Raw genomic sequence first — 16,288 nt, forward strand, 5'->3', positions numbered from 1 at the left:
ATCATGTGATGGATATGTAAGGGGATGAATGAGTGAGAAAACTCACACTGTAATGCCTAAAACGAGTATCTGCAAGTGAGCATCACCATCTGCTGACCAAAGATGATTTGGAGAAGGTAGAGAGAACTACATTAGTAGGAACAGAAGAGCGAAGTACACGTCCCTTGAGGGAAGAGATTTGAGGAGATGCCAGGTCAGGTGAGGGCTGTGGCGCAGTTACTAATTATAAAAGGCTGGGAAAGGCCTAGAAGAGGAGTCGGCACCTGGACCTGTAGCAGGACGCTCGTGTGAGCAGGGGTATTGGCTTATAGACGCCATTATGAGAGACCAGACCCGAGTAAAGACTCAAGAGACCAGAATCGGGAGAATTTATCCGAGTGAGCTGAGCCAAGACCGAGAGAGAGACCTACTACATGGACTACATGACAGCTGAGGATAGCAAAATTCTGCAATATTGGCCAGGAGGATAGCAGGGGCAGCCTGAACCAGTAGGTCCATGGTGCAACAGCGACTATTTTGCTCATAGGAAAGGTTTTCTTGCAAGCGAATGAGGCTGAGTTGCAATACCAGGGATGGACAAGAATGAGACAGTTTCTGAAATTAAAAAAAACAAACATTTTTTTAATCCCAGTAAAGCCCTGTTAAGACAATTTCATCTCTGTTACATATGTACAACGTAGTGATAGATCAGTTTGATCAGTTGTAGACTTTGACCACATGTGGCCAGCCGTGTAACAAAGTCAACCGGTTTGCAATCGAGAAAGATAAATTTTAGCAATTTAGTCGTCATTGATGTAGGTCACCTGCCATATTTATTTATTCCCTTATGTGACCTCCTTACAGATGCTTTCCATTATGGGTTTTGTTTGCGGATTTAGAAGTAACACAGGCTCCACTGATCTGCAGCAAAACTCCGCTAACTAAATATTGTGTCTTATCTGCTACTATTAAATTGGACAAGAGACATTTCCTTCAAAGAAAATTACAGTATTATTAAACAACATAGAAGTTTGAGCCAAGATTTCAGACAATGCAGAATATAATCCTCCAGTTTCTGTGTGACTGGAGGAAGCTTACAAGGAAGGGAATTGTCTTTGAAAGGGATAAAGATAAACAGGTGTGTCTAAGACAGGGAATCCTCCTCGGAGATGAAGAAAGCGGCATGTCTGAGGTTTCAGATCACCTCCCATAACTGCCAGGCAGCCATAGCTCAATCTTCAGAGACAGTCTTGCTTATTGTGGGATATTTGGCTACAGCTAGTCTGCACTTTTTAATCCTTAAAGTATTTTTTTAAGGAATATAACAGCCCAAATGTGAAACAAAAGACGAAGACTTGATTCATTATTGCATTTGCACTTTTTTTTTCTATGTTTATTATATACCCTTAATTCTTTTAATTTGCACCTTTTTAAAAATCTATTGTATTTGTTTATTTTACATTCGCTGATTATTTGCGACTTTATGTAAAATTGCAAAACTTCCCCCTTCGTATGATTTTATATATGGCTATTATTTTAGCACAATTGTTACGGCACAGCATTTAATCTTAATTATCCCGACATAAATTTAGTAAGCCAAAAGACATACACTATCTTTAGGTTGACTTTTGAATTCATGTGTTTTTCTTTGGTTTTTCAAGAAACACAGACTATTATTTGTATAACCCTGTATATTGATACTTGAGTTGATATTTACTGCAACTTATTGTCTTCTAACTTTGCAAGACAGGGACCCAGGGTCATTGAACAATGATGTTTGCTAATATGTTCATTACCATTCTATAAGTCCTTGTGGCTTGTTGACCTGCAGAGCAGTGGAGGACAAACTATGCAAATTAATTAAATGCTCAAACAATGAGAGATGAGCCCCTACCACCCCCGACCTGTGGATGATGACATGAACCACAGATGTAGATATAAAAAGGACCCCTATCCTTCTGAGAGGGACTTTACAAAATCACAGCCAAGAGAGACTCTTCAGAACAGCAACCAGTACACTTGGCTCCATCAAGTGGGACACAGATATGACTTTACAGGATGTCCGCTTAGGGGACCACAGCACCAGCTGGAAGAACACAGATCTGATCAATTGAATATTTCAGAACCCAAAGAAACATTTGGGGAAGCCAGGTTTGGACCCTTCAGTCACCTGGTCCCATGGTTATGTTTGGGATAGCCAGGTTGGGACTCTCCGGTCACCCTGCCCCCATGGATTCGCTTAGAGAAGCCAGGTTGGGACCATCCGGTCACCTGGCTCCGTGGAGACGTTCGGAGAAGCCAGATTGTGACCATCTGGTCGCCTGGCCACGTGCCTCAATGGGCTGTCAATTTCCTAAGCTTGTCGTTACCGCCTCTCTGTGTGCGCCCACCAAAAGCGGGGTGCCACTGGTGGGGGTAGTCGGCCCTGGAAGCCTCGGAGTCGCAGCTGCTCTAATCCCGGCGAGTCAGCGGAAGGGTGAGACTGTGTAATTTTGCATTATCTTGGGTATTTTGCTGGGACTGTTCTATGTTATTGTCTGTTTGATGGTTCAATAAAGTATTGCCACACTGTTTTACCCTCACCCTGTGTTGTCTGAGTAGTATTATGCCCATGGGAAACCCCAGTGTCTCCACAACAATGTTTGCACCTTTTTGCAAAACATTAAAGTTTTTTTTTTGCGCTAAAGAGTCGCAAAACGTGAGAATAAAGTGCATTTTTGATTTGCTGTAAAATTCATGAACTGTGTGCACCATTTTGTATAATTTGGCACAAAAAAAGTCAGCAAGTAAGACAAGCCAAATAAACTTTGTAACTTTAAAAAAACACAAATGCGTGAGTTATTAGTCCTAGAAATGTACAGAAGCATTGGCAGTAAATAGGATTTTGCTAAAAGAGCAGTAGGCGCTTCGTGCATATTCACTGAATTATATTCATTTATTAATTCTTATTTCTTTCAAATAATATTTCTTACAATCACATTAAATTTATATACAAAGTACAGCAGCAGATCACTTGAAGGAAGGAGCCCTCCTGAGTTTTAGCTCCACTATCGCTACACCACCCACCTACCTTTGGCCAAGTAAGAAAAAAAAAATACAATTAAATAAGTAAATATAAGAAAATATATAAATAAAATAAAAATGCCTAAAAAAAACACACATGCAAAAAACAAAGCCGCCTTTTAAAGAGAAGAACCCAAGTGTTTATATACTATAGTCCGTGTGTACTATCCGTGTGTCATCCTTGTGTACCATCAGTGTGACAAGTACTTGAATGGAATGAAGAATACAAATGACAGATGTTTAGGTGTTAGATGTGCAAAGAGATAGATAGAAATATGGCAGTGAGATATATATAATCAGTGCTTTGCGTGTGTACGTTTCTGTACTTGTATTTATCTAATAATTAAATAAATTTAAACAAAAAATGGCGTGGAGTCACCCTTATTTTTATTAACCAGCTGGGAGAAAGCGGACAGCTGGGGGCTGGTGTTATGATTCTGGGAAAGGGCCAATATCCATAAAGGTTACCAGCCTATTAATAACCGCTCACAGCAGTCTGTGTAGCCTTTACTGGTTATTAAAAAGGGGGGATCCAAAAAAAAAATTGTGGGGTCACCCATATTTTTAATAACCAGCAAAGGCTAAACAGACAGCTGCAGGCTGATATTAATAGGCCAGGAAGGGGCCATGGATATTGTCCTCCTCCCAGACTAATACACATAGCATAAATGCTTAGTTTTTCTTCTGATGATTTTTATCCTCATGTTTGCTTCATTTATCCACATCAAAATACACAATAACAGTCTTCTCTGATAATTGTGGTTTTGATGCTTTTTTTTGCTCTGTTTTCCCCTTTATTTAATGCATTTTTGGCGCAGATTTTGAGCAACTTAACCTTTGATTCTGCACTTAAAAACACAACTGCATTTTTTACATACATTTTTTTCTGGCTTCCCATAGAAAGCTATGGAGAAAAGACGTACAGTTCAACCACATCTTTAAATGCACAGTGTGTATGAGTCTTCAAATCTGCACAAAAAAGGATTTAAAACCTTAATTAGAAGAGATTGCTAGTGCACATTTTGGAGCAGATACCTGCAGAAGAAACATAGCTTAAAAAAAACCTCCGCGTTTTTGCACGTAGGAACATGGTCGGAGGCACCTGATTATTCTGTGCAGGTACTGCCTCTGTTCTCCTATAGCTCTTAGGCCGGGGTCACATGTCTGTCTATTCTCTCATGCAAGAGAATCCGGGCCGATTTATGCTAATGTTACTCTGATCAAACTCTGTCAGAGATTAATTCGAGTGTCATCTGCGTGTGATACAATTCTCTCGCTGGTGTGGAGAAGACAGAGAACTTAATTTCTCTATTGTCTCTGTGTCCGCGGTAATTGGACTGCACTCAGATGCCATCTGAGTGCAGTCCGATGTTTCACACGCACCCACAGACTTGTATGGGAGTGCGTGTGTCATGCAAGGTGTGGGAAAGACTTAGTGCAACACAAAGGGAAGAGGGAAAGGGAGCCCATACTCTCGAGAAAGGGGGGGGGTGGAGACCTCCTAGGCTGATCTAATATCACCCTGTCTCCACTAATGTCCCTGTATTGGCTCTTCACTAATAGCCGCACGCGAACCTCGCCCTGTCTTTCCCTGGTGTTTGACCATGGCTAGGGAAGGGAGGGGGATGAGCGCTAGTCGATCCCCACTGACCACTAAAGACAACAAGGGGGGAAAAAACAAGGGAAGATAGCTTAGCTTTTAGTCGACTTCAGAGAGATGAACACCCATCCTCATAGTTCCAGAGAGGATGAAGTAATGCACTTGCTCCGAGCCTTCACAAAGGGTAATGTGAGTATCGCCGTAACCTCCCTCTAGCAGACAGCAGGTATTTATACAGTCAGGTCAGGGTGTTAATTAGCCAGAGGAAGGTAGCTGCTGGGTCCTAGAGAGACAGCCTCTAAGAAGGTGTCTGGAATGCCAAACGTAGAGATCTCCTGCAACCAACTGCAGGGCCACTGTCTGGCACTTCTGACACACCCGTGACAGCGTGATCCTATAATCGGATGCACTCAAAGCATGCTGCGATTGTTTTCTCATGCCGAATCGGTCGGCCTGCCCCATAGTATAACATTGCGCCGAGTGCTATCCGTTAAAAGATGGATAGCACTCCACCATGTTATACAGCAGTGTGAACGAGCACTTATATAAAAGAACACAGAACCGCAGTGAAGTCCAAACATGTGTGGGCTGACTCACTAAGACTAGCATTGCACACACCAGTCTTAATAAAGGGGGTCTGTTCGAATGCAATAACTTATCATCAATTTTCCGGGAGGAAATAGTCATGCACTGTCCATGTCCCACCAATGAAACGTCCATATTGGTGTAGCTGGCCAGGACCGGTGTGTAAACGCCTAATATTGCAATACTTTTGCGTATCTTTCCAGTTGCATAAAGATATTGTGACTTATTAAGATGTTTTATACCAGAAATTTGGTGTAATTGAATCTCCCCCGTGGTGTTCATTCACCCAGATTTGTGCAACGTCTACTCCTCAAAAGTCTTTATCGAGCCTTGGGGCATGATTGCACATGCTTTGATGAATAAACACTACGTTTGGACTTGGAGTCCTGCAATCTTCTTTTCTATTGTTGGGATACATTCCCACAATGAGTTTTTAGTAAGTTTCTTAATTTTATTTAATGGGTGCATAAATTCTGCAACACCAAAAACTCACCAAAAGCTCATGGTGGGAACATAGCCTTACATTGACTAAGCAGAAGACCAGGCATTGGCTATGCTCAACTTTCTAATTTTTTGGTCACTCCACAGTTCTGATCATTTAGATAGACCCCCCCCCCAATAGCTATACTTCGATCTTTACTTATTTCTTAATTATTCTTTTCCATCAGACATATCTTTTCGATTCCGATAGCAGACTCCGATATTACACATGCATGAACCAAAGATAAAACTCATGGTGGCTTTCCTAGCGTTTTTCCCTGTGCGTATAGTGAGAGGTTAAACATATTACGAAAAACGTGCAACAAAGGGCTAGTCACACTGCAACTCTACCGCTATCATCAGCAGAGCGGGTTTTAATCTCGCTCTGAAAACATAATTATACGTGGCCTTTTGAACTTTTGCAATTATCTTTGTTAGTTAGCAAGTGCTGGAGCAAGGCTTGCCAGGGTAGAGCTCCGCTGATGGCAGCACGTCCGTATTGAGTGAACTCCCTTACAGCTGAACTCTTCAAGCTTGACTCGGCCTGATAAAACTAGTGGGGCATATGTAAAGGAGCTGTCATCGCTCAGATCACATTGATTTACAGAGCAGCCATGTAACCCTTCGTTTCCTATACTTGATGTTTGATGGAAGTATTAATAGCAACATATAAATAGTTTTTCTGAAATTCCATCCTCTCCACGTCAGGCTTCCTCCTCTTATAATGCATTCCTCTGCAAGATTAAAAATGAGAAAGTCTGAGGGGACCTGGAATATTTTTTTCGGAAAAAATGTATTTGGGAAAAATTTTTTTTCCCAAAGAAGTATTTGGGGAAAAAATGGGTAACACATTTTTTTCAACTTAATTACATTAACAAATACTTAGAGAACTTTTTAACTATATTTTTTTATATAGGTATCTCCTCCTATTGTCACTGTTCCACTGATTCTGGAACAGTTTTTCTTTTTTTTTTCGGTGCCCTTACGTTCCAAAGTTATGCCCCCCCAGGAGTAATGGTGCAAATTTCCCCTTCAACCAACTGGGCGTGTGTGGCGCCCCCGAGGGTTCGGTCGCCACAGAGGTACTGCATCTCACCCAGAGGTGTGGTATCTCACCCTCAGGTAAGGAAGGAGTATGGCTCAGGACCCTAACACTACATCCACTACACCACATTTCCGGGGAACAGGGCGACAATGCTCCTACGGGAGAGCACAACTGTCCCTGATCCCTGGCTGGAGTGGGGAAGAACCACTTAGAGAGGGGGAACTATGTAGTGGATGGGTGGAGGAAGTTAAAGGGAGCACATAGTGAGAATATAAAAGAGAGTAGCCATCTTAGGACTGTGGTTAGTCAGTTCAGTCAGAGGAGTAGAGTGTAGGAGCAGGGGCTCTGTATGGGCTCTGCTCCAGAGGCGGGCCTAGTCAGCAGGCCTGAGCCTGAAAGGAGTGAAGAGAGGAGAAGGGAGCAGGAAGGCTCCAGGACAGGAACCGAGGGGACCCTAGGGGTACGGGCCGTGCAGCTGCCACCCGTACGCCCGCCGCTGCCAGGAGGTAGGGGGGTCAGGCCAGAGGAAGGGAACCGGATCCCTCAACCAGCAGAGACTACAGGGCTCAACTGGGAACCGGAGGCTGCAGCACTTTAAGTACAGCAGGTCGTCCACACCAGCCACCAGGAAAGTAGCCACATAGGGCCAGGGGACGGAACACACGTCGCCCGCCAAGGCCCGAGGACACTGGACAGAGGTGCCGCTAGGTGTGAGGTACAAGGAGAGAGGGCAGAGAAAGGTACACAGAACGGGGTCCTGATAAGTGCTCTGGAGATACCTGAGGGTGGACTGAGCCCCTCACTGAATACGCACAGCACAACATGGAAAGTTATGATCTGCAGTATAAGTTGGAAACTAACAACCGTGAGTAAAGACCCTGGGACTGCATCATCTTGTCTCCGTGTTTCTTACCGCGCCAGCACTCACTGCACTGGGACGCCCCGCACAGCCACCATCATTCACCTGCGCTGCCCTGAAGCTACACTCTTCCTGTGGGGAGTTATACTACACTTGCTGCATATACCACCAGCTTCAGTGGACTGCTCCGCAGCGGTGGTTCTCCATAACCGCAATCAACAGGTGGCGTAGTCGGACTATTTAAACCAGATACACATAGACTACCCTGGTTTGACCGCCCTGGGTCACGGACCGGGTCACCGCCACGGTGACTACAACCCCCAGCATCTACAAGGCCCGGCTCCGGGTATCCCCCACGGCCCAGGGGGCACGTCACGTGTACCGCAGAACTTCTGGTTGTGTTTTGATTGGTCCGCATTAGAAAAGAAAAAGAGAACGTCTGTGGTATACGCAGAATTTTTTTTTATTTTTTTTTAAGGGAAAATTTGCACCATTATTGTTGGGGAAGCAAATCTTTGGAATGGAGGGAGCCAGAAATAAAAGGGAAAAGTTTCACTCTCAGTCAAAGGCCACAGCACCACTATCAGTATTTGGTCAGTATTTGGTCAGTAATTTTTCTCAGGAGTCGGAGCCAAAACCAGGAGTGGGTGATAAATGCAGAATTGGTGACTTGTTTCTATTATACCTTTTCTCTGATTGTTCCTCACCTGGCTTTGCCTCCCACTCCTGAGAAAAAATACTGACCGAATACTGATAGTGGGGCCGTGGCCAAACAGTGTCAATTGGAAGAGGTACTCAGTTACTCAGCTTAGATAAAAAAAATCAAGTCAAAGTTCCTCCTTTTTTAAAAAATAAAATAAATATATTTTTTTTTTTTTGGGGGGGTGGGGATTTGTGCAGAATACGACTTTGGTTTTCTATTTACCCTTTGGGGTTTTCTAATACAGAAAATCCCTTTTACCTTTTACATATAAAGTTTTTAAATACTTTGTTCTAAACCATTAGAAAGAGGCTCCTTATTCAGGACCTCAACTAATCAGTGACAAAATAGAGCATCTATTGCCTCTACAGAGGACCCTGGATGTCATGCATTAGGTGCACAGTTCATCATTTTTAATAGAAACCATGTAAGGCTGTGTTCACACATTGAGTTTTCCTCAGAGTTTTTTTCAGAGTTTTTTTTTAATTCAAATTAAAAGCTGCTTTTTACAGTACCAGCAAAAGCTATGAGATGTCAGAAATCTCATGCACACTCTTGCTTTCTTTTTCCTGACTGAATTTGTTTATTAAACATGTATTGTAGACAAATGACACATACAGTACAGACCAAAAGTTTGGACACACCTTCTCATTTAAGGATTTTTCTGTATTTTCATGACTATGAAAATTGTACATTCACACTGAAGGCATCAAAACTATGAATTAACCCATGTGGAATTATATACTTAACAAAAAAGTGTGAAACAACTGAAAATATGTCTTATATTCTAGGTTCTTCAAAGTAGCCACCTTTTGCTTTGATGACTGCTTTGCACACTCTTGGCATTCTCTTGATGAGCTTCAAGAGGTAGTCACCGGAAATGGTTTTCACTGCACAGGTGTGCCCTGTAAGGTTTAATAAGTGGGATTTCTTGCCTTATAAATGGGGTTGGGACCATCAGTTGTGTTGTGCATAAGTCTGGTGGATACACAGCTGATAGTCTTACTGAATAGACTGTTAGAATTTGTACTATGGAAAGAAAAAAGCAGCTAAGTAAAGAAAAATGAATGGCCATTATTACTTTAAGAAATGAAGGTCAGTCAGTCCAAAAAATTGGGAAAACTTTGAAAGTGTCCCCAAGTGCAGTTGCAAAAAGCGTCAAGCACTACAAAGAAACTGGCTCACATGAGGACCGCCCCAGGAAAGGAAGACCAAGAGTCACCTCTGCTTCTGAGGATAAGTTTATCCGAGTCACCAGCCTCTGAAATCGCAGGTTAACAGCAGCTGAGATTAGAGACCAGGTCAATGCCACACAGAGTTCTAGCAGCAGACACATCTCTTCAACAACTGTTAAGAGGAGACTTTGTGCAGCAGGCCTTCATGGTAAAATAGCTGCTAGGAGACCACTGCTAAGGACAGGCAACAAGCAGAAGAGACTTGTTTGAGCTAAAGAACACAAGGAATGGACATTAGACCAGTGGAAATCTGTGCTTTCGTCTGATGAGTCCAAATTTGAGATCTTTGGTTCCAACCATCGTGTCTTTGTGCGACGCAGAAAAGGTGAACGGATGGACTCTACATGCCTGGTTCCCACCGTGAAGCATGGAAGAGGAGGTGTGATGGTGTGGGGGTGCTTTGCTGGTGACACTGTTGGGGATTTATTCAAAATTGAAGGCATACTGAACCAGCATGGCTACCACAGCATCTTGCAGCGGCATGCTATTCCATCTGGTTTGCGTTTAGTTGGACCATCATTTATCTTTCAACAGGACAGTGACCACAAACACACCTCCAGGCTGTGTAAGGGCTATTTGACCAAGAAGGAGAGTGATGGGGTGCTACGCCAGGTAACCTGGCCTCCACAGTCACCAGACCTGAACCCAATCGAGATGGTTTGGGGTGAGCTGGACCGCAGAGTGAAGGCAAGAGGGCCAACAAGTGCTAAGCATTTCTGGGAACTCCTTCAAGATTGTTGGAAGACCATTTCCGGTGACTACCTCTTGAAGCTCATCAAGAGAATGCCAAGAGTGTGCAAAGCAGTCATCAAAGCAAAAGGTGGCTACTTTGAAGAACCTAGAATATAAGACATATTTTCAGTTGTTTCACACTTTTTTGTTAAGTATATAATTCCACATGTGGTAATTCATAGTTTTGATGCCTTCAGTGTGAATGTACAATTTTCAAAGTCATGAAAATACAGAAAAATCTTTAAATGAGACGGTGTGTCCAAACTTTTGGTCTGTACTGTATAATCCACAGAAAAAAAAACGTATAAAAAACCCTGCAAAAATGCATCAAAAAACCTGCGAAAATGCAGCAAAACCTGCTTTTGTAAGCAGCTTCTATACTGCCAAGAGAGCAGGTTTAACCTGCTGAAAAAAAAAAAACCGCTGCAAAAACGCAACGTGTGAACATAGCCTAATGCTTCATTTTACCCTTGGTAGTGCTACAGGAAATTTTAGCAGATGCAGAAATCCCCTATAGATTACAGATGATTGCTGAGGATTCTCTGTGATTCATCTATTTTTAGGGACTCTATAGACAAAAAAAGCGAACAACCCCTGTAATTTTCCTAAAAATCTTTATTAATTATTTTGGTCACTTTTATAAGAACTGTGGCAGAAATTACACTGATGCAATAAAATAAAGTTTTGCCTTTTCACGTCTCTCCTTCATGGCCAAAAGTTTCCAATTGAAGGTTTATGAATATTTATCTCACTTGTGCTGACTTTATAAATGATATTGATGCATGTGATCTAATAAAATAGAAGCCAATTTAAAATTATGTTTGATATATGGGAGAAGGTTATTGCATATGCAGTACGTTATATTCTTTCTTTTTTTTTTGCCATATGTATACAGATATACAATACCATAGAGATAGCCATATCTATAGCACCCAAAAAGGAAAGTAATACATGTTACACATCTCTTCCAATTTTTTCCACCTCCAAAAAAAATTTAAGTGACAAGTGAGTGTGTATGGTCACACTTTGGATAAGAATATTTTATTACCTACAGACTTTGCTTGTTTTACTAAAAAGACAAAAACTCAAGTAAAGGCTTTTCCTATCTCTTAATGGCATGTTTCTATTAGCACATCAATTGTATCACTGAGACAAAACTTTGAATCTGACACGTAGCCAAACCCTAAGCTGAAATGCTGCAATTACTACATATAAACGTATAATTTATGCTTATGATATTCTAAGTCTGTCCATTGCTGCAATTTCACGGCGGCTACTTTGGAGACTCCTGATTCATGGCAATTTTGTAGCATCGAGTAACACCTACAATGCGGAGGGCATCACGCAATAACTATGTGTTAGAACTTGCATTCCTATAAACTCCCCGTGTGAAAGACTTTAAAAGAGTTTTCAGAGAATGTAATAGACTGTTGATATCTGATAGATGGGGGGCTGAAATGTGCTCCCTGTAAGCGGTGCACTTATGTGCTGCTCCCTCTAAGACCAAGTGATCCCAAACTGCAGCAAATAAATAGTTTTGTATAGAGCCAAAGGAATAGCCATTAGTAGCTCTGGTATTTACAGGAATATAGTGACATCCCTGCGGTCTTGGGCAGAGAAGGTGTTAAAACGGTTATCCATCTTTGAGAACATTTACTTATTTTGGGGGTGGAGGGGGCTCTAAAAAATGTTTGCATTTGGGTTTCACTTAAAATGTTGCACCATTTGGCTTTCATACACTTTGTCTCTCTGCACATTCAACTATGATGTGGTCTGTGGTCTTAAATCTGTCTGAGAAGACCGATACAGTTGCAAATTCCCTGTCAGACTGTCATGGCAGGCATACGGAAGAATTCTCCATTGAAGGCCACGGCCCCACTATCAGTATTTGGTCAGTATTCGGTCAGTATTTTTTCTCAGGAGTGGGAGCCAAGACCAGGTGAGGAACAATCAGAGAAAAGGTATAATAGAAACAAGTCATCAATTCTGCATTTATCACCCACTCCTGGTTTTGGCTCCCACTCCTGAGAAAAAATACTGACCGAATACTGACCAAATACTGATAGTGGTGCCGTGGCCGAAGGGGTATTCTCAAGTTGTCTCTTTAGAAGCTTAGAGCTCTGCAGTCTCTTTACAGTCTCCTTACATCCTGGTTTCTGGCAAGGCGGGCTCTCCTCCATGAGTGACGGTTCCCACCAGTAGCACAGCTGTAGTATTAGTAGAACTACAATTTAAACCAGAAGTTTACATACACTGTATAAAAATACACATATGCATGTTTTTCTCAATATCTGACATGAAATCAGAATAAACATTTCCCAATGTAGGTCAATCAGAATTACCATAATTTTTAATATTTGCCAAATGCCAGAATAATGAGAGAGAATGTTTTAAGGCATTTTTATTACTTAATGCAAAGTCAAAAGTTTACATACACTAAGATTACTATGCGTTAAAACAATTCTGGTCTGCCCATATCTTGATGTCATGTGTTTGGAAGCTTCTGATAGTTTTTTTGCCAACATTTGAGTTAATTACAGACACACCTGTGGATGTATTTTAATGCACACCTGAAACACACTGCTTCTTTGTGTAACTTCATGGGAAAGTCTAAAAAAAATCAGTCAAGATATCAGGAAGAGAATTGTGGACTTGCACAAGTCTGGTGTATCCCTGGGTACAATTTCAAGATACTCGTTCATCTCTACAAACAATTATACGCAAGTAGAAACAAGATGGGAATGTCCAGCCATGATACCATTCAGGAAGGAGACGGGTTCTGTGTCCCAGAGATGAACGTGCTTTGCTCCGTCATGTGCATATTAAACCCAAGGACAAAAGCAAAGGATCTTGTGAAGATGATCGTGGAATCTGTGTCAATAACCACAGTGAAACGATTACTGTATCAACATGGGCTGAAAGGCCACTCTGCCAGGAAGAAGCCATTACTCTAACAGAAACATAAAAAAGCCAGATTAATGTTTGCAAATGCACACAGGAACAAAGACCTTAATTTTTGGAGACCTGTCCTGTGGACTGATGAAACTAAAATTGAACTTTTTGGGCTTAATGACCATCATTACATTTTGGAGGAAAAAGGGAGAAGCTTGGAGGCCTAAAAACACCATCCCAACTGTGAAACACGGGGGTGGCCGCATCATATTGTGGGGTTGTTTTGCTGCAGGAGGGACTGATGCACTTCAGATTATGTGGCAATACTGAAGCAACATCTCAAGACATCAGCCAGGAAGTTAAAGCTTGGGTGGAAATGGGTCTTCCAAATGGACAATGACCCCAAGCATACTGCCAAGATGGTAACAAAGTGGCTTAGAGATAACAAAGTCAATGTTTTGGAGTGGCCATCACAAAGCCCTGATCTCAATTCTATTGAAAATTTATGGGCAAAGCTGAAAAGGCTGCGAGCAAAGCGACATACAAACCTGGATCAGTTACACCAGTTTTGTCAGGAGGAATGGGCCCAAATTCTGACCAACTATTGTGAGAAGCTTGTGGAAGATATCCCAAACGTGTGACCCAAGTCATTCAGTTTAAGGCAATGGTACCAAATACTAATGAAATGTATGTGAACTTTTTTCTTTGTAGTAAGTAATAAAAATGCCTTAAAATATTCTCTCTCTCTCATTATTCTGGCATTTGGCAAATATTAAAAAATATAGTAATCCTAATTGACCTAAAACGGGAAAGGTTTATTCTGACTTCATGTCAGATATTGAGAAAAACATGCATATGTGTCTTTTTATATAGTGTATGTAAACTTCTGGTTTCAACTGTATATGTCTAAGTACAAGTTCTGCTGTAAAACATTCAGCAATCAGTGATTTATTCTGGAGTATACATTGTTATCACTGTATTTGCATATAGAGATAACAAGGCATTTGAACAAGCACACTGCTCTGGACAGTGAGAGCCATGATTAGGAGAACAGCTCTGGAAGAAACCAATGCTGGTGATTTTCCAAGATTTATAACAGCAGCTTGTCAGAGGCTGAGTGAGAGGGAACTGAAGCACGAACTACTGTATAGAAATCACTGGACTGGTGTGTTAGCAATTAACCCTTCTTCTGGAATGTAACTACTGTGTACTCTCGGTCAGGGTCTGGGAAGGCTCTGGTAGCTAAACTCCATGGAAACAAGCTGTACACTATGAAAGATAAAAGCTCTCATTGCATGACAATGACAGCAAATAGAAAAAGCAAGTCAAATGCAAACATGTTTATTTGTATTCTGTCTTACTAGTTAAAGCAATTTTATAACTTGAGAATAGTCCTTTAACTCATTCAACAGACAGAGAGAAACAGATGGCAAACAGTGTAACATTTTTAATGATTTTTAGACCCAATTAAATGAATTTAAGTAAAAAAAATGTCCTCAATGGTGGATAACCTTTTTAATGTAATAATGTCTTGTATAGAGAAGAAAAAGTGTTAATCATAGCATCTGTTGTGGTCTATGGCAGAGATTGAGTTCCCTTTGAAATCCCTAGTGGTCCAGAGCAAAAAAGGGGACATTTTTTTAAAAAAATAACCAGGGGTCAATGGGAGTGTATAGGTTAATCCTTCCTACTTGGGGTCATCTTAATGATCGGGTTCTGCCAATCTCAAAAGGGAAAGCTCAGGAAATTTGCGCAGGAGCAGGCTTTCCTTGAGCAGTCTATTGCTGCACCGCTTATTTGGAGGAGTGGTCAGCGGGAGTCCGTGCAAGAGCACGGCTGTTGTCCATCAGTATTACATTACATTTTTTTTTTTTATATAACTTTTTTTTTCCTTTTTCACTTTGCACCACATATACCGTAACTCAATTAACTCTGTCAGACATCACTTTCTGTATAAGTCCTTCTTTATGTATTTTGCAAAATTGATAAGAGCATCCATTGTTCCCCTGAATTTCTTCTCTCTAAAATGTTGAGTTTTCTGCATTTTCCCATAAACTTCTCTCATATTCTTTCCTATAGCAATCCTACAGTGACATGGGTAGGCCCATCTGGCTCCAGGTTGCTGAGTCTGCCTACAGATTCACATTGGGCTCAATTGCTGGAGGTGAGTGATATGTCTGCATGCTTGGGTTAATGTAATATAATCTCAGACCGGCACAGATCAGCTAAGGTGCATTGCATTGTTCAATAGAGCACAAACTGGAGGCCTTTTATTTATTTTTTTGCCCCTGATCACAAGGCCCCGCAAGTACGTCCGTGCCACCTCTGGCTCCAGACAGTCTTGAGAGTAGGACTTCTATAATCACATAGTACTTCCGGATACAGTACTCTCCGCTCACGTTAATTATGTGCGATGGCAGTAGTACAAGCGAACCAGAGCCGAAGATGAAAGAATAGAGGGGCGCAAAGAATTTAGAAAATTATAAGGAAGGTAAAAGTTAATGAAATTCAATTAAATGTGTATTAAAAATTTACTTTTTATGTCATTATAGTCTCATAAAAGTGAATGCGAGAAGCAGGGTTTCCTATCAAATAAAACCACTACATTGTATAGAAATATTGTTTTCATAAGCTTTTGCAATAAAATTAAAAATCTATTAACATTGAAAAATTTTGAAAGTAAACAATTATGGGCAAATTAAATTATATTATACGATATTTTTTCGGTCCCGTGGGGCTTTCTCACTTTTCAATGGAGATTATCTATAAATGCACCTATATTATAGCAGGTAATGCATAATACTCTGTGGGGATGTCAAACCATCGGTAGTTCTTTTTCTTCATTGTAAATCCGATCTCTATATGGAACCTGTCACATTAGTTCTGCCATTATTGCTTTTTATAGATTTGTCGGAAAAGATTCTGTATAACGTCTACTTTTATTTATTAAAATCCATGCTCTTTCTATGCTTAGTAGTCCAATGGGTGGTCCTCATCAGTGATTGACAGCATTCCCTATATAAGTGTAAATAGAGATAATTGTCAGTTACTGATTAGGACCGCCCACTGAACAAGCTACTGATTAGGACCGCCCACTGGACTTGCTACTGATTAGGAC

At 41.2% G+C, this 16,288-nt stretch overlaps 1 protein-coding gene across 1 annotated transcript in view; it reads left to right on the forward strand.

Moving 5' to 3' along the window:
• The window catches only part of SLC25A12 (solute carrier family 25 member 12), a 223,712-nt gene that overhangs the window by 106,478 nt on the left and 100,946 nt on the right, over window positions 1–16,288 (forward strand). Inside the window, exon 10 of the mRNA XM_073646949.1 lies at window positions 15,250–15,334. Within this exon, the coding sequence (XP_073503050.1) occupies window positions 15,250–15,334 (85 nt within the window). The remainder of the gene's footprint in view (window positions 1–15,249; window positions 15,335–16,288) is intronic.

This window comes from Phyllobates terribilis, unplaced genomic scaffold (genome assembly GCF_046119375.1).
Source record: "Phyllobates terribilis strain yellow unplaced genomic scaffold, ASM4611937v1 Scaffold_9__5_contigs__length_417890890, whole genome shotgun sequence".
Lineage (NCBI taxonomy): Eukaryota > Metazoa > Chordata > Amphibia > Anura > Dendrobatidae > Phyllobates > Phyllobates terribilis.